This window comes from Rhinolophus sinicus, linkage group LG07 (genome assembly GCF_036562045.2).
Source record: "Rhinolophus sinicus isolate RSC01 linkage group LG07, ASM3656204v1, whole genome shotgun sequence".
In the NCBI taxonomy this organism is placed as follows: Eukaryota; Metazoa; Chordata; class Mammalia; order Chiroptera; family Rhinolophidae; genus Rhinolophus; species Rhinolophus sinicus.
In genome coordinates, this window is record NC_133757.1 from 46,301,180 (window position 1) to 46,324,161 (window position 22,982).

The window sequence follows — 22,982 nt, forward strand, 5'->3', positions numbered from 1 at the left end:
TCTAACTCCAGTCTTAAGTAATAAATACTACATTAAAACATTAAAGAAATCCTTTACTTTGAAAACCTGAAAGTTTTGTTATCATAATAATTTCTCAGGACCATAAGCATCAGAACATATATTTACATATCAATTGGTTTCTGTCATTTAAAAAAGAAAACAAAACAGTTGCAGAGAGCAGTGATTACTTATATGAGTATTTCATTTTTTATTTCCACCATAAACAAAAACTTCTTGAAAGTTTTTCAACTTAACATCACCTTTACCTAAGTGTTGGTTTTTACTAACATCTTTTGAGTGCCCTAAATTTTAGTGGCTAGCCCTGGGAAATAGATATTGTCTGTGTTTTATAGATGAAGAACCCAAAAGTCAAAGAAGTTAAGTAGTTTTCTCAAAGTCACACAACTGCTAAGAAATAAAGCCAGAATTTGAAAACAGATCTATTCCAAGGCCAATGCTCATTCCATGTTGACTTAATATAAAGGCCACCTTTTAAAAAACAGTTAGACAACCTTACATTAAAACACAATATTTAAGGGGGATCGAATATATGGTGATGGAAGAACTGACTCTGGGTGATGAACATACAATGGGATTTATAGATGATGTAATATAGAATTGTACACCTGAAATCTATGTAATTTTACTAACAATTGTCACCCCAATAAATTTAATTAAAAAAACAAAACAAAACAAAAAAAAAACACAATATAAAATAATGTCCAATTAATAGAGAGGCCATCCTGACTTATAAAGCCCTTAATTTTCTCCCTCACATTTAAACATATCCAGAAACTCAAACTAGGTTAATGAAATAATTGATTTATGAATGAGAAGGATTTTCAATCAGAATAGTAATTAAACTTTCAAATAGGATTTTGTGTCTGATTTCATATATCTTTAACTGTTCTTCTTTCTATATAGTTAATGCACATATGAGACAAATTTTCTTTTAAGATATCAATTACACTTTCATATACTATTTTGTATGTCATTTACTGTTCTACAAAATTTTAAATAGCCATATAGTTCTGTTTAATGAGTATATCATAATTTAATTAACTAATTTCTTATTGGACATGATTCTAACTTTTTAATATTATTACCTATACTATGATGAATATTTTTGTAGATAAATCTTTGCATTTTTCAATTAATCTTTATTTAAGGCACAATAGACTTCACCCAAACAAGTGGATCCAGTAGTGGCAATCGCAGGCTGTGGCAAGCATGTGGAAAAATATTTTGCTGTAGATGATCTGTTTAGCCATTTCCAATTGCCCTCTCAAGGTCACTGCCTACTTTGCCAATTTAGAGGTTAGTTTTGGATAGCACTCTAAAAGTTTGAGAACTAGGGCGGTTCCTAGGAAGCCTTATTTGTGACATAAGAGAAGTTATCATACAAGGAAAAGGATGAACTGAAGTAAGTTTTGTCATAGAACCCTAAAGCCTGAAAAGATTTAGGAGGTTACTTTCTTCTCAATCTTCCCAGCACAGTGTTGTCTCTGCTCACTCGCGGGCCGTGAAAGAATTTACGAGTCAGTAGAAATACAGAAGGAAGATTTATTAAAGTAAGAGAAAGGTCAGCTGGGCAAAGTCTGCGGGGAACTATTGCAAACTATTGCGTTGAGTCTTTGTTTGGTCTCAAGTTTTATATTTTCTAACCAGGATGTAAATTGCTTTGGCCAGTAGTGGAAGCCTGTAGTGGAATTTTCCATTGAGTTTGGCTTTGTCTGTTGGGATGGGGGAAGGTGCGGTTAAGCTGGTTATCACAACCTTTGCATTTGTTATGTAGATTTAAATTGGAGCTAGGAGTGGATCCCATACAGATGCAAAACCTCTCCCAAGTCACAGGGCCTGCATGGCAGAATTAAACAGAACCATTGAAACTGCATAGTAAATGTACAGGAAGCAGAATCATTAACAGTCGATGGGAAGGAAGTGAATAAAAGAAAGCTTTCAAAAAGTCCCAAGCTCAATTACACTTATTAAATCAAATTATACCAGAGATCCAAACTTCAAAATAGAATTAGTGCCACCATTACAATCCCCCTGTCTTAACACACAAGGCCCAGCACAAGAATGATAAATACTGTAGTCTTCATTCCCATTACCATCTCTGATTGATTAGTGGTGGCAAGAGTGGAGTGTTAAGAAAGTCATGGTCAATGGGAAGAGTACTGTAATCCCCTGCATCTTTTAAGGAGAGAGGAGTCACCGCCTATGGGTCACAAGTTTGCCATCCTTCTAGTAAGTGTGTAAATGAATAAACTAATGTAATATTAATAATATAAAATTGGTTCGCATTACCAAAATCTCTAGTCTAGGGAACTTTGAACTAAAGTTATTGTACCATTTTCTTAAGACTTTAAAATTTATTTACTTATTGTATTGTTAATTTATTCATATAATTAAAATTCAAAAGTCAGGGAAAGAGTATGCAGTGAAAAGTGTCCTATCTTGCACCCCATTTCCCTGTCTCCCATAACCCCTCTTCCCTAATGTTAATTTAAGGGATATTTTAAAACCTAGGCTCTAATTCATATCTTTGCAGAAATTAAATTAATTATACCTTATTTGAACAGGCTAAATCATTATAGATTTCCAGAGCAGACTGAGCCTATAAACAACAAGCCAACCAAAAGCATTTTTTATTTTCATGGTCTAGATCAAGTTTGTATTTTCACTAACTAGATGAAGTTATGTTTTCGATATCTTTTAATTTCTATTATTTTATTACATTCAGGGTAAAGGGAAGAGGATGCAGAGCAAATCTTTGTATATGAAAGCACTTTATAAATAAAAGCCCTGTACAGATATTGTTAAAATTATGTTTAGAAGTTGTACTTAATGTCACTATAGTTATAGTATAGCTTTAATAACTGAACATGTATTTCAAGGATTTAACAAAGTGGTAACACCTATGTTTTTATTTTTATTTTCAATAAAATCTCACTCAGTTCCTCTTCATTTTACAACTTTAGAATAATCTTTATGTCATTATAATGAATTTTGTAAAAGTATCAAAATTAGGCAATTTTTTATTTTAAGCTTTAAGTTCTTAAGAATACATTGTGATATAATAAACATAGACTTGTTATTCTCTGGAAATGATCCAAACTTCTGATTATTTTGTGACAGCATGCAAGACGACAGCATAGAAGCTTCTACTTCCATCTCTCAGCTTCTAAGGGAGAGCTATTTAGCAGAAACTAGACATCGGGGAAACAATGAGAGGAGTCGAGCAGAGCCTTCTTCCAACCCTTTCCATTTTGGTAGTCCTTCTGGAGCTGCTGAAGGTGGAGGAGGTCAAGATGACCTTCCAGATCTTTCAGCCTTTCTGAGCCAAGAAGAATTAGATGAAAGTGTCAATCTGGCAAGATTAGCCATCAATCATGACCCTTTGGAGAAAGGAGATGAAGCTCCAGCTAGAAAATGCCTTTCTTCTGATCAGATGAAACACTCATCTAAATCAAGTTTCGACCCTAACTTCTGCCAGGATAACTCTCGAAGTCCTACCAGCTCTAAAGAGAGCCCCCAGGAAGCAAAAAGGCCACAGTATAGTTCTGAAGCCCAGTCCAAAAAAGTATTCTTAAATAAGGCTGCCGATTTCATTGAAGAGCTGTCCTCCCTTTTCAAAGCCCATAGCTCCAAAAGGATTAGACCTCGTGCCTGCAAAAACCACAAGAGTAAATCGGAATCTCAAAACAAAGTTATGCAGGAAAATAGCTGCAGTTTCTCAGCTCTATCAGAAAGAGAAAGATCTTCTGTTCCTATCCCTATCCCTGCAGATAGTAGGGATAATGAAGTGAATCACGCCCTTGAACAGCAGGAAGCTAAGCGGCGGGAAGCTGAGCAGGCTGCCAGTGAAGCAGCTGCTGGAGACACCACCCCGGGGTCTTCACCTTCATCTTTGTACTATGAAGAACCTCTGGGACAACCTCCCCGGTTCACTCAAAAGTTACGGAGCAGAGAAGTTCCAGAAGGAAGCAGAGTACAGTTGGATTGCATAGTGGTAGGAATTCCGCCACCTCAAGTAAGGTAAAAATGTCCCATTAGTAATGTTTACTAATTGCTTTCCATCTACCATGATTCTCAGTTTATCTCTTAAGTAAGTGGTTTCAAAAATTGTATACTCCCTTTGAGAAAAACGGAATCTAACGCAGTACTGTCTAATAGAAATTTAATATTAGCCATATTTGCAATTTGAAATTGTCTAGTAGCCATACTTTTAAAAAGTAAAAGCAAACTGGGTGAAATTAATTTTTAAAATATCTATTTAACCAATATTTTAAAAACATCATTTCAACATGTAATCAATATAAACATTATTCATATGATATTCTACATTCTTTTTGTCATAGTAGGGCTTCAAAATCCTACTAAGTAAGTATGAATTCTATACTTACCCTCCATTTGGCTGCTAAATTTTCCTAGGAAATGCTTAATTTGCATTTAGATTTCATAAAATTTATATTTGAAAGAGTAAATTGACATACACGAGTTGTTTCAAACATATGTAAAAATTCTGTAACTAACTGAACTGAGCATCAGTTTTTTTATTTTAAATTCATTAAAATTATATATAATTTCAAATTCAGTTCCTTGGTTGCACTAGCGACATGTCAAGTGCCCAGTACCACCTGTGGCTAATGACTATGGTATGAGACAGCATAGGTCTATAGAAAGCATTTATGATCCATACTCAGTGCTTGAAGCATATTACTTTTATAAAATACCTGTGGTATTTTTTCAATTTTAAAGAAAGCCAAATAACAGAATAAAAACTGATAGAATAAAGATAGAATAAGGCTGGGGCCGGCCCGGTGGCTCAGGCGGTTAGAGCTCCATGCTCCTAACTCCGAAGGCTGCCGGTTCGATTCCCACATGGGCCTGTGGGCTCTCAACCACAAGGTTGCCAGTTCAATTCCTCGAGTCCCGCAAGGGATGGTGGGCAGCGCCCCCTGCAACTAAAATTGAACACGGCACCTTGAGCTGAGCTGCCGCTGAGCTCCCGGATGGCTCAGTTGGTTGGAGCCTGTCCTCTCAACCACAAGGTTGCCGGTTCGACTCCCGCAAGGGATGGTGGTCTGTGCCCCCTGCGGCAACTGGACCTGGAGCTGAGCTGCGCCCTCCACAACTAAGACTGAAAGAACAACAATTTGAAGCTGAACAGAACCCCCCACAACTAAGATTGAAAGGACAACAATTTGACCATTGCTCCCCAATAAAGTCCTGTTCCCCTTCCCCAATAAAATCTTTAAAAAAAAAAAAAAAAAAAGATAGAATAAGGCTGTGGCTAAGATCAATTTAGAGATTCATTTTACAGGTATTATATTTATAATAAACTTTGATATCAGCTGCAGCAGAACTATTTTCCCTAATGCCCAAGTCTTTTCCGAATATGACAGATGAGTAGACAGGATATTCATTTTCTATGTGTCTACCAGTCAGCTTTTCTGTGAAAGCAAATGAAGCTAAAGTTCAGGGCTCCTTATTTGCATAAGCTATACCTAATTTTGTGTTCTAATTTTATTTTATTTTTTGATGTGGCCCTTCCATACTGATGAGCTTCAGGCCCCACAAAATGTGAATCTGGCTGTAGCCCCAGGGTGACATTTGTTACCTCTAATTCTATAATGTAATAATATATGAATAAGGTGCTTGAAGCATATTACTTTTATAAAGAATTACTGGTATTCAGAGTCCTGTCAGATCTACTTTACCTCCCTCACCACCTAATTACTACTAGAATATGACTTCATTACTATTTAACACTTATTCTAGAAAATATTGCTATTATAGGATGGTAATAGTATTAGTATGAATAATAACATTTTTAATTATGTATGCATATTGACTCAAGGGATTCTAGTCCAAAGACATACTCATTTACTGAATTTTGTTTTTCAAAGGCAACATAAACCAATATTAAATATTATTTCTACCATGGCATATACCTAACTATCTGGTTATCCAAATGACCTCCTTGAGAGGCTCTGTTGTTTTACCTTTGTATATTGAGCACCAAGCACAGCTTCTGGCCTATAGTATTTACTAGGAAACAATGAGTGAACTAATGCATAAAGAAACAAGAAACTTAGATTTAAAGCAGGAGTGAGACAGTGGCTTACGATGTAGCAAAGGGTTGGCACTGAACAACACAGGGCAGTGTCTACCCTTCTGTTCTAAGTACACCTGACGCCACATCCTGGGACTCTGGTTAGTAATGCTGGCAAGATGTCATCACAGCACCATGATGGATGCCACTCAGTGGCACCTGGTGGATCTAAGTAAGCTGGTGAGCACTCAAGTTATGGTACACTCACAGGTTACTTAGATTAGTCTTATATGACCCACTCATTTCTGGGCATAGATCGAACCAACAACAAAAAAATTAGACCAGATTATTTAGGATTCATTCTCCCCATTTCTTGACCATAATAATCTCAGATACAAAAAAGAATTCAGTGTTCCTGCGAGAAAACTCAGCCAAGAAGAACTATAAGATCCCATTCTCCTTCAAAAAACAAAGTACTCTGGTGGTCACTCAAAAACTACTTAGTTAACCAGTTATAAATTTAAAAGTGAAAAAATATACATAGCTTCCATGAAGCAATACTAATTTTACTTGGGAAGAATTTCTTTACTAGTTTGGTGCCAGGAAATTAGTAGGTGTTCACTAAATATTTTCTGAAAGAATTACTACTTAATTTCATGACTGCAATTATATTAAGAAAAAGTTTAGAACTTTCCAGGTAGACTATTAGCTGTCATTATTTTCCTAAATATAGAATTTACATAACTCTAACCAGAAAGCCAATATTTATTTAGCTTTTCCTATGTGCTCAGTACTGTGATCAGTGTAGTGACAGAGACAATGTACATATAAAATGTGTCCCTGTCCTCAAGGAGCTTGCTATCCAATTACAGAAATCATCCTAATTTTATAGTACAAACCATAAGGACTATCAGGCTTCAGAGAAGGAATGGAGGACTAGAAAAGTCAAAGAAGGCTTCAGAGACATAAGGGGTTTTAATTAAACCTTGAAGAGTAAGAAGGATTTAGGTAGAAATTTACTCATTCATTCATTCATTCATTCATTCATTCAACAAATACCTATTGAGTTACTAAAGTGACTTGCCAGGAGTACAAAACAATTGTGAGTTATTGGAAGTCAGGGACCTTGCTTTAAACCAAGTCTAAAACTATTCTAGGAGGGTAGCTCAACCAGACAAACATGTAATCAAAATGTTGCAGTATTGTTTAATAAGGGCTATAACAGAAGTATGTATAGCATGCAATGACAACTAAAAGGAAGATGTGATTACTTTGCCTGGAGTTCAGGATAAAAGAAGAGTTAACACCAGAGGTGCCACTTTAATTTGAGGAGACCAAGGGTAGAAGAGCCAAAAAAGCGCAAAGGCATGGAGACAAATTTTCAAGGAACTGCAAGTACTTGTCTATGTGAATAACATGGGGTAACAGGTGAGAAAAGATGAGGGAAAGATTGAAGAAGTAGGCAGAGGGTTGGGTTGTTTTAGGCCAGGTCACCTCTATACGTTCTTATGAAGGTCCAGAAGCTGAAATTGTAATAATATTTTTATGTGATAGGGAGGAGGCCGACGTAACAGAAAAGAAGAGTAGAGCCAGATGATTTTGAAAAGCCTTGAAAACAAAGCAGAATAGTTCAAAAACAATTGGAAACCGTTTAAGGTTGTATACAGGGAAGTAGCAATACTAAAGGGAGAATTTAAGTAGAATTAATCTGGAAGACTGAATTAGACCGGAAATGAATGGATCCATGAGGCACTTGGGAAGCTGTGGAGGGTATCCCAGGTATTGAATGCTCTGATGGGCCTGAGGTGGGGGCAGTGGGAAAGCAGAGAAAAGATGTGAGTGAGCAATATTTAGGTGGAAAGAAATCAAGCTGAATTTGGTGACTGACTAGCTAGGAAGAATGAGTAAAAAAATTTACTCCACGAGTTTGAAGCTGGGAACCTGAGAGCACGATGGGGTCACTGGCAAAGACTGAGAAAATGGAAGAGGTGGATGACTTGAGTGTGAGGGGATGAAGGGACCATATCCAACAGGCTGTCGGAAATACAGGGCTGAAGGTCAAATGAGAAGGCAGTGGACCTGGGGATAGTCCAAGGAATGACCTGGACACTGGGAAAAGTTTGACACAATATCTCTGTAATTACAAAGAGACTAAAAATACAGGTAATACTGGGAACTAACTTCTAGTAGTGCTAGACCAGAGCAGTGTTTTCCAACCTTCTTTTAGCAATAACGCCTCCTCCCACTTTTCTCTCACAATAAATCTGTTACATGTTACCTAACACATACTTTACACACACGTTTTCTAAAAGATAAAATTAGTGCTTTTAAGATTGAAGAGGGTTGGGTACAAAGAGCCTGCAGCCCTACCTGCTTGCTCACAACAGAAACTCCTAAGACATCTCCATAGAACCCAGGAGCAGATTTTAATCCAGAGGATTCCTTTAAAAATTCATTAAAATAATTGTGAAACATATTGGGTTGCCATATAGGAATACCACAGTCAATAAGAAAAGTATCCTTTTTGCTATTTTTGTAAGAAATGTAATAAGTATTCCTGGGAACTGAGGTCTAACCTTGTTTCTATGTGTTCCTGTGTGTATTCCGTATTTTACCTATATTCTTGTAACCCTAGTTTAGCAATTTGAAAAATCATTTTTGCATATCTTTGTGGATTTCCAAGTTAAATAGGTGGAAATTGTTTTGTTTTGTAGGGGTGGCATCCTATATCACTAGCATTTCTTTTGGGGGGGGGGTGGAATATTGGGAAACAGTGTGTTTCTCCAGGGCCCATCAGCTCCAAGTCGTTGTCCTTGAATCTAGTTGTGGAGGGCGTAGCTCAGCTCAAAGTTCAGTCGCCGTTTTCAATCTTTAGTTACAGGGGGTGCAGCCCACCATTTCATGCGGGATTTGAACCAGCCACCTTGTTGTTGAGAGCTCACGCTCTAACCAACTGAGCCATCCGGCTGCCCATCACTAGCATTTTTGAAAGCTTGTTAATCTTGGACTTTGCTTCATTGGAGTTGTTGTTTTAGAAAATGAAATACATTCATGAGTTACCCACAGATGAAAGAGTCTGCAGAAAATCACAACAAATGGCCATGATCCCTTTTTTATCCTGATTCCAAACTCTTTTCCAAGTAATGTACAGCTGGGTCACACTAATTATTAATATGTTTGCTTGTACACAACCTCCTGAAGTAGCACAAATTTACGTTTTATAATTGTTTTTTTCCCAAGAATTTATCTTTTATTTTATTTTAATTTTTTTTTTTTTTTTAAAGATTTTATTGGGGAAGGGGAACAGGACTTTATTGAGGGACAGTGTGTACTTCCAGGCTTTTTTTTTTTTTCCCAAGTCAAGTTGTTGTCCTTTCAATCTTAGTTGTGGAGGGCGCCATTCAGCTTCAAGTTGTCCTTTCAGTTTTAGTTGTGGAGGGCGCAGCTCAGCTCCAGGTCCAGTTGCCGTTGCTAGCTGCAGGGGACACAGCCCACCATCCCTTGTGGGAGTCGAACTGGCAACCTTGTGGTTTAGAAGACATGCTCCAACCAACTGAGCCATCCGGGAGCTCAGTGGCAGCTCAGCTCAAGGTGCCACATTCAAGCTTAGTTGCAGGGGGCGCTGCCCACCATCTCTTGCAGGACTCGAGGAATTGAACCGGCAACCTTGTGGTTGAGAGCCTGCACTCAGCCATCTGGGAGGCAGCTCAGCGCTCAAGGTGCCGTGTTCAATCTTAGTTGTAGTGGGCGGAGCCCACCATCCCTTGCGGGACTCGAGGATGTTCAATCTTAGTTGCAGGGGGCGCTGCCCACCATCCCTTGCAGGAGTCGAGGAATCGAACTGGCAACCTTGTGGTTGAGAGCCCACTGGCCCATGTGGGAATCCAATCGGCAGTCTTCGGAGTTAGGAGCACAAAGCTCTAACCGCCTGAGCCACTGGGCCGGCCCACGTTTTATAATTGTTGATGTCTGCTTTGGCTGTTACATTTTGCTATTGATACTTCTGGACCCATGTCTTTGAGTAGTGTGCTGAGGAAATAAATTAGCTATAAAGAAAGATATCTGTATCTTAAATGACATAGGGGCATTCTTAAAAATATTGCAGGTAATTGTGTATGTGATTATAATGTAAAATATTATGTAACATTGTTTAGGGGCTTTTTCTTCTTCCTTTTAGGGAAATCTAGATACTTTCATTCATTCATTCATCCAAAAAATATTAAGTGTCAATTATGTGCCATGTAGGTTTTTTTTCTTCAGTTTATTGGGGTGACAATTGTTAGTAAAATTACATAGATTTCAGGTATACAATTCTGTATTACATCATCTATAAATCCCATTGTGTGGTGCCATGTAGTTTTTATTATAGGTACTAAGATTAAAGCGGTGAACAGGAAAAATTTCCTGCCTTCATGGAGCTCAGAAGTGTGTCTGTAAGGAACACAGACAATAAACAAAAATTCCACAAAAATTATGTTCCAAAATAATTATAAATGTGATGTTATAAAGAAGGATGCACGGAGGAAAGGGACCCAACCTTGTGAGTAGATTAGAGGTTTTCCTGAAAAGTGGTATATAAGCTGAGCCATAAAAGATGATTAGGAGTTAGCCCAGCAAAATGAGGTATGGGGAAAAGTGTGGCAGGGTGAGGGAATAGCAAATTCGAAGCCCTTGAGGCAGCAAGACAATTGTTGACTTAAAGGAATTGAAGAAAGTGATAGCACCCACCAGAACATAAAGAGTGAAGAGGAAATGGTTTGAGATAAGTCCAGGGTCTAGATTTTGAAAGACTCCTAGAACAGACTTCTAAAAGTAGGTCCCTGGAGCAGCAGTGTCAGCATCACGGGGGACCTTGGTGGATATACCAATTCACAGGTTCCACCTTGGACCTGCTGATTCAGGGTCTCTAGGGGTGAGGCCTATACAACTGTATTTTAACAAACTGATGTTTGTTTCTATGCAGACCATTTCTGTAATGTCTTCAGAGATCTCCTAACCTAGAGGGATATTCCCCTGCTCAGTCCTTGACCCAGATATTGCAATCTCCGGTTAACATTTTAACACCTGTTCCTCAGTCCCTACTCCAATAGAACACCCTTCACACACGCTTTCTGTTGGAGTCATCTCACCATAGCAGGTGGGATCTGTCTTGAGATGAAAAATCAGGCTAATTTATGTCCCTAAACAATATTGGTATAGAAGTATTTACAGGTGAAATGAAAAAAATCCTGGATTTACATGAAAATAATCCAAGGTGGGGAGATATGGAGAATATAAGAGAGACACATTTGCCATTTGCTGATAATTTGTTGAAACTAAGTGATGTACACATGGGGTTCATTATACCAGTCTCTCTACTTTGTGTATGTTTGAGTTTCCATAATAAATTTTTTTTTACAAAAAGGATATCAGTAAGTTTTACAAGTTTTAAAAAATTTTATAAGTGAAATCATATATATGAATTCTACTTGAATTTTTTTTCCCTAAAAAGTATATCCATGTTGTTGCACATAACTCTAATTCACTTGTTTTCATTATATAGTATTTAACTGTAAGACTAGAGGAATGTATTATTGGTGTGCATTTAGGTTGTTTCCAGTTTCCTTCCTAATATGAACAATATTATTATAAATATTCTAATATATTCTCCTAGTGCATGTGTTTGTCTAGGCATGGAATTGCTGGCAGAGTATGTACAACTTTAACTTTATAATAATACCAAATTATTTTCCAGAGGAATTGTTTTAATTTACATTCCCGCCAACATTGTATAAGAGTTCTGGTTGTTATACTTCATTGCCAACATGGATATTATAAGATTTAAAAATTTTTGCCAAACTGATGGGTATGAAGTATTATCCTGTTATGATTTTAATTTTCATTTCCATAGTTACTAATGAGTTGAAAATTTTTAAAAATACATTTATTGACCATTCAGTGTTCATTTTTTATGGAGGGTCTGTTTACATCTTTCACTCATTTTTCTGTCAGTTTGTTTCTTCTTTTCTTATTATTGACTGTAAGAAATGATTTTTCTTATTGATTTGTAAGACTTTTTAAAAAATATGATTAGGATTCTAATTATATGACATATGTGTTGTGAAAATATCCTCCCACAATTTGACTTGTTTTTATATATTACATGGTACCTTTTGATAATTAGCTATTCTTTAGTGTCAAATTAATTAATTTTTCCTTTATGGTTTTGGTTTTTATACTTTATGTCCAGATTAAAAATTTTTTCCTAATCTCAAAGTCCTAAAGACATTTTTGTATATTGTCTTCTAAAATTTTTATAATTTGTCATTCTCATTTAAGCTTTTAATCCATTTAAAGTGATTTTTGTGTGCGGTATAAAACAGGAAACCTGTTTCAATTTTTTTTTTTTTAAGACTGGATAACTAATTGTTCTAGGTTATTGCAAAGTACATCTTTTCCCACTGATCTATAATGCCAGCTCCATCATCAATCAAAATTCCACAAATGTGTGGGTCTAGTTCTGGACTCTCTATTCTTTTTCTTGGCTTATTTGTCTCACTACAGTAGATTTTTTTATTCCCCTTCTTCTGCCTCCCCACCACTCCGGTTCAAGATGTGGTTTCTCAGTCTAGTTGTGTAGGACACAGCTCCCTGGCCCAGGCTGGTATTATGAGCCTTGCGCTCCCTCCGGCTGAGGCAGCTGGCCATTGGTCGGCCGCTCACAGCAGCTCTCGCAGGCTGCCGGCCACTCATGCTGGCCACCGGCCACTCATGGCAGTACACGGCAGCACACAGCAGCCCACAGCAGCACACTTCTGCTCACGCTGGTTGCTGGCCACTCACATTGGCTGCTGGCCGCTCCTGGCTGCTCATGGCAAGCCCAGCTCCAAGGAAAGCTGTTGTTCACAATCCTAGCTGTAGAGGGCGCAGCTCACTGGCCCATGTGGGAATCGAACCAGTGACCTCGGCGTTAGGAACACAGCGCTTCAACCACCTGAGCCACCAGGCTATCCCACAGTAGATTTTTAATAGTTCTTGATTTCCACTTTATTCATTTAAAAGATTTTGGGCTATTCTTGGCTTTTTGCTCTGCAATATAAATGTTAGAATCATCCTGTCAAGTTTCACAAAAATTTTTTAAAAATCTACGATTTTCAGAATTGTATTGAATTGATAGATTGATTTAGGGAAAATTTGACATCTTTAAAATATTGAGGCCTTATATTCAGGATGTTGCTGTATTTCTCTATCTATTTAGGTATTCTTTAAGGTCTTTCAATAAAGATTGGAATTTTTTCTTTGAGTCTTACAAATCTTTGATTAGATTTATTCATAGGCATCTCATTTTTATGCTATTATAAATACCTTTTTATTTTATTTAAAAAAAGATTTTATTGGAGAAGGGGAACAGGACTTTATTGGGGAACAGTGTGTACTTCCAGGACTTTTTTCCAAGTCAAGTTGTCCTTTCAATCTTAGTTGTGGAGGATGCCTTCAAGTTGTCCTTTCAGTCCTAGTTGTGGAGGGTGCAGCTCAGCTCCAGGTCCAGTTGCTGTTGCTAGTTGCAGGGGGCGCAGCCCACCATCCCTTGCAGGAGTCGAGGAATTGAACTGGCAACCTTGTGGTTGAGAGCCCACTGGCCCATGTGGGAATCGAACCGGCAGCCTTTGGAGTTAGGAGCATGGAGCTCTAACAGCCTGAGCAACTGGGCTGGTCCTATAAATACCTTTTTGAAAAATTACATTCTGTGTTTGTTATGTATAGAAATGTAATTGACTTTGTATATTGCCTTTCTAACCAACAACCTTGCTACATTCATGATAATTTATCTATAGATATTTTTTGGGGGAGGGTCTTCCTCCTTTCTATATTTCATTTTCTTGCCTTGTTGAGCTGGCTAAGCCCTCTAGTACAACATTGAATAGAAGTGGTGATACTGGATACTATGATCTTGTTTATGTTTTTAAAGGGAATGACTCCCATTTTTTAACATTAGGTAGGATTTTGTAAGTTCCTTTTGTTTAGGAAGATTAAGATTTTTTAAAATCATGAATGGATGTTGAATTTTATCAAACATATTTTCTTGATCTATTGAGATTATTACATGATTTTCCTTCTTTATTAATGTGGTAAAGAATATTGATTTTATAATATTAAGCAAAACTTGAATTCTTGGGATAAACAAATCAACACCATAAAAGAGGCTCCAAATTAAACAAATAGAAGAATTTGTTCTGAAAGAAAGATCAACATAGCAAACAGAAGGAAGGAAGAACTATAATTTAAAATATGTAACATTAAAAAGATTCAAGTACATTGCATCAACAACAAAACTAGAAAATTTAATATTCATTTATTTACTCATTCATTCAAAATAATTTATTCAGCGCTCACTATGCATCAGAAACTATTCCAGGCACTTGGGATTCATTTGTAAATAAAGTAAAATTTTCTTGCCATATTTTTTTTATTCAAGATGAGGTGACGGAAATAGAAATAAACAGTAAATTTATTTAAAAAGTAAACTATAAAAACCAAAACCATAAAGAAAAAATTAATTAATTTGACACTAAAGTTAAGAATAGCTAATTATCAAAAGCTACCTTGTAATAATATAAAAAGACAAGTCAAATTGTGGGAGGATATTTTCACAACACATATTCATATAATAAGAATCCTAATCATATTTTTAAAAGTCTTACAGATCAATAAGAAAAAATTACTTAATAAAGAAGTAAATGAAGTAATAATTTAGTAATAAGTACTATGAGAAAAAGAAAAGATAGGAATTCTAGAAGGAGAAAATAAAAGCTCTAGTCAACCCTGTCCAAAGTATTTAGTCTTTTAAAAAATTATTTTAGGAATTATTCTCATCTTCGCATTTATTAATCCTCCCTTTTGTTATGTCTAAAATTGGCTATGTAGGGATAGCCAGTTAGCTCAGTTGATTAGAGCATGGTGCTGATAACACCAAGGTTGCTGGTTCGATCCCTGCATGGGCCACTGTGAGCTGTGCCCTCCTTAAAAAAAATAAATAAATAAAATAAAATTGGCTATTTAGTAAGGGGTAGTCTTGGTGATTTTATATTAGCCAACTGCTTATTCATGCTTAAGTTACCAAGAAGTTACCACCTGGAAGAACTCAAATTTTAATAAAATTTAAAGCATAGATAAATGTTCCCTGCCTGCACCCCCACACTCCCATGACTGGAATATAGCCAATGGATATGAATACTTGTTTAACTCAGTAACAGTCAAACAGGACATATAAAACACCAAATTGTGTCACAAAATCCAACATAACTTTCTTTGAGTCCCATTAGAAAACATCTGCTATTATCTTATTGTGCACTGTACTCCATTGCACTCTATATATGAAGAGTCACTCTGATGCATGGAGAGAGCTGAAGATATTAGTAAGTAAACATACTACCTTTTAGCTATTTCAGGCCTTACACTCTACACTTAAAAGATCAGGCATTGTTAAATAAAGATGGTTACAGACAATCAAGGAGAGATCTTTTCTAGACCCTAAGCCTTCTTGAAAAATGAAAACAAAACAAACTTGAGGCTATAATAACCCTGATTTGAATTCATTCATTTAACGTTTATACAACTAACATTTTTTGAAGTAGCTATGATGTGCCATATCTGGCTAGGAGACAGATAAACAAGTGGCAAACAAAACAAACCCTGTAATGTTTATTGTCCAGTGAGGGAGAGAGATATTAAAAAAAAACACTTATAACTAAATATGTAATTATAAGTGATATAGAGGTTCTGTAAAGGAAACAAACATGGTATTAGGAGAGGCAGCAATAGGAGGTGGGCAGGGACATTGGAAGAGCTGGAGTAGCGCTAAAGAAAGGCTCTGAGTAATCATTCTTTTAATGAACATCATTACTGGTGAGTCAGAATAACACATCCAAATTACGTTTAGAAGTCGTTAATATGCTAAAACAATGAGTCATAATACTTATCTAAGCCATATTTTAGATAAAAGAGTAACCTAACAGCAGAATGGTAATATGCAACCCAAAAGTCCAGTTAAATCTAAAAAAAATGTGTCTCTTCAGTGTTTTAATTCCTAGGCTTAGTAGCTAGCCAAAGTAGCAGATCTGGCAAGCTATCCTTAGTGCATTAAAGGTGAGTTCTTTATCATCTGGACCTGCCCCATTTCCCCAGATCACTGACTCATTTCTGCTGAGCCATGAATCACTGCCATTCTGTATGTGTCATGAGGATTTGGCGTTCTAAAAACATGTAGCTGGGCCAGGGCGTTTCTATGAAAGCATTCCCTAACATGGATGGATAGACATTTGAAGGGAGTATGTTTTCCTCCTTATTCTCAAAAGTCTTCGGGGTAGCTGGGTAAATTTTAATACTTTCTCAGAAGGCAGCCTGACCAGTGCATTATTTCTAAGTGGGTCATGGTATTAAAGTCAGAGTGACAGTTACTGATTGTTCTTTGGGGCTGGCTAAAGCCATCCTGGCCATCTGAGGAAGGACAAAATGCTCTGACAGAGTTTGGGCATTTGAATCATTCCAATATCACCTTCTGGCTGTCCAATTGCTCATAGATGTTTCCACTCTCATTTTGGTAAGAAAGAGAAACATTTTCTAAAACAATGAGATAACCTTATAATGTTTATATAAGGAAAGATATTTATTTGTTTTCAAATATTTATATTTGCTTTATCAAATAAATAAAAGTACACGGCCTAAAAAGTCAAACAATATTAAAGAATGGACCACTTTCAACTCTTTTCGCAGTTTCCTATTTCTTTACTTTTAGATTTCTAAATAATACGAATATGTCCATGGTTCTTAAACTTTTTTTGCTCTCAGGACCTATTCACAGTCTTAAGTTATAGAGGCCCAAAAGAGGTTTTGTCTATGTGAGTTATAGCTATAATTAGCATATTAGAAATTAAAACTGAGACATGTTTTAAATAGTTATTTATGTATTCATTTTTAAATAACAATAATAAAATGCTAACAAATAATTTTATGAAAAATAACTTTTCAAAAAAGATTTAGTGAGAAGAGTGGCATTGTTTTACATTTTTTGCAAATCTCTTTAATGTCTGGCTCAATAGAAGACAGCTGGATTCTCACATTTGTTTCAGCATTCACTTTGTTGTAATATGTCATGTGGATCGAAGTTAATTTAAAAAATCCAGCCTTATATAAATATGTAGTTGGAAACACGAGGAACATTATAGTAGCCTTTTCATATAATGCAGCTATTCTTGTTTGATACAACATCAAAGCTCAACTAGCAGTAGTTTCTTAGAAGTTGGTTGTAATGTGGTATCTGAAACTATACCAATTAATTTTATATTCTCCTATACTAAAACCCTTTGCTCGTCTTTAACTTTGAATGGATGACGTCATCCATTGGTCATTTGGAAAATGAGTAATACATATCTTCCAAATGTTGATGTATTTTATTATGATATTTTTATAAGTAACATTTATTAATATTATCATTGATTTCATCAAAAAGTCTTTAAGTATTGGGAATCCCTAAACTTACTGTGGAGGATACAAGTATTCCAAAACTCTAACTTTTCCTTGAAAGCTCAAATTTTTTCATTGGCAACAAATGTTATGAGCTATCTTTACTTGGACTGACAGGCTTACTTCCTCCATTTTTGAGAAAATGACTGCTGAATATCCAAGTCTGAATAACCATAATTTGTCAGTTGCTCTTTCAAGTTAAAATACTGTTTCATGCATTAAGTGCCTATAAAATGATCACACAAATGCTCTTCCATATCCAGTAAAAATGCTTTATGCTACTTCCCATTTCACCACCCAGAGTGTTAAAAATGTGTGGACTCAAAGTTGACATTTAATAAAAGTAAAGATTTTTACTGCTTCATCGAGGGTTTTTTAAGTAAAACACTATTTAAAAAAAAAAAAAAGTGAATCTGGTGGTGAAGAACACAATGACCATTAGTCAATTTTGACAGTACCTTAATTTGTGCTGCAATTTTACCTACTGTGGCTTTTACACCATCAATATAAATGTCAACACAGTGAAAAGGGAAACAATATCTTACTATTGTATGAAAACAGTTTTGTTTTCACAGAAAGTGAACTATACTTTGAGAACAAATGCAATGTGCTTATCCCACTATTGCCTGCTGTGTTGATGTTAGCTATTTTCTATTGACTTCCCCTTGCAGAAGATGGGGGTTTAGCACCTGTTCACTAAACCAGCATCTCCATTGTTCCTTCCTTCATTGGCTCAATATAATCATAGCACATTGTTGTTTTAAAAAATTTAATGTTTACCTCTTTGTTTCTATATAAGTATTATTCACTAACAAGCCCAGCAGGCTAAAATGAGTATTTTCTTGCTCACATAACTTTTTATTTTAACCGGGAGTTGATTGCTGTCTTGTTATTTTTATGTGCTTAATTCTGTGGTCCCATCACAAATGTGTCTCAATTCTCCAGTACATTTTAAAAACGTCTCCTAAATATTCCGTTCCATGCAGTTAAGTCATCAGGTACATTTGTTTTTTCCTAGAGACATACCTCCTAAAGCCCTTCTTCCTCTTGCTCCAATATGGAGCAGCTGCTTACACAACCAGCAACTCAACCTTCATTCTGGGGCATTTCCTAACTGCTCAGAAGAGACGATGTGACTGCTGTGGGGACCTAAATGCTCATTTTCCAAACTTGAAATCAGTTACCCTGTTTTAAGCTTCATGTCTCCTTCCTCTCCAAATTCTCAAACTTGGGGAGTTCTGATGCACAAATTGGCTTCTTTCATTGACATCCCCAAGGAGGCACTTGGTTTTCACATTTTTCAACTCTCTTGTTTCTTTGATCTGCTTTCTAACTTCCAAAAGTTTTTGAGGTCTCAGGTCTGCTGTCATCTCCCTTTCCATTCTTTTCGTTCTTGCGCTTTTACACCTTTTTAAAATTCCTTTATTCTCATTCTAGGGAAATTTCAGGACAGGAGTAAAGATAAACACACTTGATCAAGAGGCCATGTTTGATTGGATGCTCACTATTTGTGTTTAGAACTACAAATGCTCTGAGAGTTTGTTCATACAAGCTCGTCAGGGTCTTGTTGAGATTTATGCTTTGGGAAATTTATAAATCCCTTTCAGCAGCTGCATATACCACTGCCGTCACAACAGATCAAAGACTAGCATAGAATTTGATGAAGCAAATAACAAAGTACTTACAAAATATTAACTATTACTTATTTCCATCATTTGGTCTTTCAACAGATTCAACACACATTTTCTGAGGACCTACCATGTGCCAGGGTACTGCTGTAGGTGCTGGGATTATTTGGTGAATAAGACTGATAAGGTTCTCTCACAGACTTGACAATGTAGTGAAGGGAGCAAACAATAACAAAGTAAATAAATATATAAGGTAATTTCAGATAATAATAAGTGTTCTGAAGATAACAAAAAACGGTAATGTGATTGAATGTCTGAGGATCAGGGTGGCTACATTAGAAAGAGGGTCAGAGAAGGCCTCTCTAAGGAGGTGACATTTGAGCTGAGGCCTGCGTGATGAGAAGGATCAGTATTTGTAAAAATCTGGGAGAAGAGGAATTCAGGAAGTACAAAAATCCTAACATGGACAATAGTTTAATATGTTCGCAGAATAGAAAAAGACCAATGTAGTTAGACCATAGTGAAGGGAGAATGGTAGGAGAAGGGACCTAGAAGTCAGGGCTGCAAAGGCAGATATTGATATTATCCCAACTAGAAGTGATAATTGAAACTATGCGATGAGATAAGATGGCCAAAGGAGAGAGTATATACAGCACTGTACTAGGCAGCATGGATGCTGTAAGAGCATATAAGGTATTGCCCCTGCCTTCAAAGAATTTGCAATGTAATGAAATTGGTGAGACAAGACAGATTCCCAAAATAGATCCTAATACAGGACAGTGCATAATCACACTTTTTATCACATAGTACAGGTTTTTAAAAATATGAAGTTAGAAAAAGTAACAATCATTGAGAATTTATGGTAAAGGTACTTTGTGTAGGAGGTAGCATCTGAGCCAAACTGATTGATGTTACAGTATTTGCAACATAATGAAAGGCAGAGGAAGAGAATCTTAGAGAGAAAAACATGTACGGGTGAATATGACATATGGTACAGTAGAGAAAAGCTTGACTGTTGGGAAGTGGTCAAATAGGTGAGTTTTCTTAAATGTCCTTTAAAATCTTGCTAAAATGATGGTGGGGAGAGAGAGATACAAGATGGTGAAGCAGATAAAGGCTGTGCTTGCCTCATCCCATGAACACATCAGAATTACAACTAAATTATAAAACAATCAACCTAAAGAACCATCTGAAGTCTAGCTGAACTGAAGTTTTATAACTAATGATATAAAGAAGAAGCCACATCAAGATCGGTAAGAGTGGTGGAGATGAGATATGAGCTGGCGCCAAACTTCCATGTGGCAGATGAAAATTAGGAGGGATTTCTCGGCCACAGAGGAGCAAGGGACCCCAGCCTCACATTAGGGTCCCCAGCCAAGAGTACTGAAAAGAGGAGCCCCCACAACATCTGGCTGTGAGAAACAGTGGGGATTCCATCTATCTGGGTGAGACAGAAGGCTGCAGGGAAACCCAGATGTCCTCTTAAAGCACCTGTGCAGACTTGCTTACAGGCCCTTACCTTGGGCTCCGGCAGAGGGACAGTGACTCGGGGGGCATAAGAGACATATAAAGAAAGACTGAGTTGTGTGTCTGCAGGGCAAGGACTGGAAGGACAGTTGCCAAGTTCCCTGTGTTGAGCCTTTCCCCCATGCTCAGCCCCATGGCCAAATCTGAATCTGAATTGGTCTGGTGAGCTCCACTTTCTCCACCCTGGTGACTCACTGAGACCTTGCCACACACAACTCCATACTATAAGAGCTGAACCTTATGGGAGCTGGCAGCTGGCAGCAGGCCTCGGAGTATTCTGGCTTTTTATGGAGCTGCCCCAAACCTGGTACTGGTGGCAGCCATCCTCAGTTCATAGTGTGGCCTCTCCCACGCACCTCCAGGTCCAGCACAAGCAGCAACCAACCATGAATTGCTTTGTAGCTCCTACCAGACACATCCCGGCTGGTCACAGGCAATTGCTGACCTGGGCCTGCACTGGAGCCCCTCCCAAGAGGCCTCAGAATCAACATACTTGGAGGTTGGCTTCAAACTATAGCAGAGAACCATCAAGTGGCACACCGAAAGGGTGGTCTCAACGGGCACCAGAGCTCACTGGGGCAAATCCCACTTAGTAGGGTAAACCCCCTGCACAGCAGCCTGTAAGCTGTGGGTGTGGCCAAACCCCACAGCCAGTCAGTCTGAGGGTCAATCCCACCAATTGATGTGCCAAGAGCAATTAAGGCTCAAATATAATAGGACACACACAGCCCACACAAGGGACACTCCTGGAGCACCCACCTCAGGAGACCAGGAAGACTGTGCCAGTGGGCCCCCCAGGGCACCTACTACATAAGGCCACCTGGCAAGACTGGGAGATGTAGCTGACCTACCTACAACATAGAAACAAACAAAGAGACAGCCAAAATGAGGAAACAGAGAAATACATCCCAAATGAAGGACTGGAGAAAACTCCAGGAAAAAAACTAAACTAAATGGAGGCAAGCAACTTACCAGAGATAGAGTTCAAAATACTGGTTATAAAAATGCCCAGGGAACTTAGAAGTTCAACAAAGAGATAGCAAGGGATTGAGAACCTATTTGAAGAAATAAAGACTGAAAACTTTCCTAACCTGGTGAAGGAAATACTTACAAGCAAGCCCAGGAAGTGCAGAGAGTCACAAACAAGATGAACCCAAACAGGCCTACCCCAAGACACATTATAATTAAAATAGCAAAGGTTAAAGGCAAAGAAAAAATCCTAAAATAATACCTAACCGGAAAATAAACCCTAGCATGATTTTTCAGGATGCTTGTAATATACAATAAGCCCTAATGCATCTTTTGGAGCAAAACTTAATATAAGACCTAGTCTTGTTTTCAGGGAAATATGGTAGGGCTTGTTTTATATTATGAGCATCCTGAAAAATCATGCTAGGGTTTATTTCCCAGTTAGGTAGTAACTTATAAGGGAGCTCCCATAAGACTGTCAGCTGATTTCTCTACAGAAATTTTGCACGTCAGAAGGGATTGGCAGGAAATATTCAATGTGATGAAAAGCAAAGTTATACAACCAAGACTCCTGTACCCAGCAATGATATCAGTTAAAACTGAAGGACAAATAAAGAACTTCCCAGACAAGAAAAAACTAAAGGAGTTCATCATCACCAAACCAGTATTACAAGGAATGTTAGAGGGACTTCTTTAAGATTAAAAAAATAATAATAAAAAATATGAATAAAATGTCAGTAATTACATATCTATCAATAATTACTTTATATGTAAATGGTTAAATGTTCCAATAAAAAAAAATAGGATGGCTGAATGGATAAGAAAACAAAACCTAAAAGAAAACAAAACCCTTGCTGCCTACAAGAGACTCACTTCAGATTGAAAGACACAGACTGAAAGTAAAGGATGGAAAAAGTTATTTCATGAAAATAGAAATGGAAAGAAAAAAAAAAGTTTGAGTAGCCATACTTATACCAGACAAAATACACTTTAAAACAAAGGCTGTAACAAGAGACAAAAAAGGACCCAGTAATCCCACTTCTGTGTATTTATCCGAAGAAACCCAAAACACTACTTCAAGGGGGCATGTACATCCATATGCTCATTGCAGCATTATTTACAATGGTCAAGATGTGGAGGCAGCCTGGGTGTCCACTGATGGTTGAATGGATAAAGGGGGGGTAGTACATATATGTATACAATGGAATATTGCTCGGCCATGGAAGGGAATGTGTTCTTTCCATCTGTGGTGGCATGGATGGACCTGGAGGGTATTGTGCTGAGTGGAGTATGTC

At 37.2% G+C, this 22,982-nt stretch overlaps 1 protein-coding gene and 1 long non-coding RNA gene across 6 annotated transcripts in view; one reads left to right on the forward strand and one right to left on the reverse strand.

The window, feature by feature from the left end:
- Positions 1-22,982, forward strand: part of MYPN (myopalladin) — a 111,409-nt gene that overhangs the window by 28,103 nt on the left and 60,324 nt on the right. For 3 of the 5 annotated variants that reach the window (XM_074339508.1, XM_074339509.1, XM_019731758.2), the window contains exon 2: positions 3,142-4,041. The exons of the other annotated variants lie outside the window; for them this stretch is intronic. In XM_074339508.1, the coding sequence (XP_074195609.1) occupies positions 3,143-4,041 (899 nt within the window). In that variant the 5' untranslated portion in view covers position 3,142. The remainder of the gene's footprint in view (positions 1-3,141; positions 4,042-22,982) is intronic. 5 annotated transcript variants of the gene reach the window in all.
- Positions 1-22,982, reverse strand: part of LOC141572938 (uncharacterized) — an 82,784-nt gene that overhangs the window by 22,210 nt on the left and 37,592 nt on the right. The gene's annotated exons all lie outside the window — the stretch shown is intronic.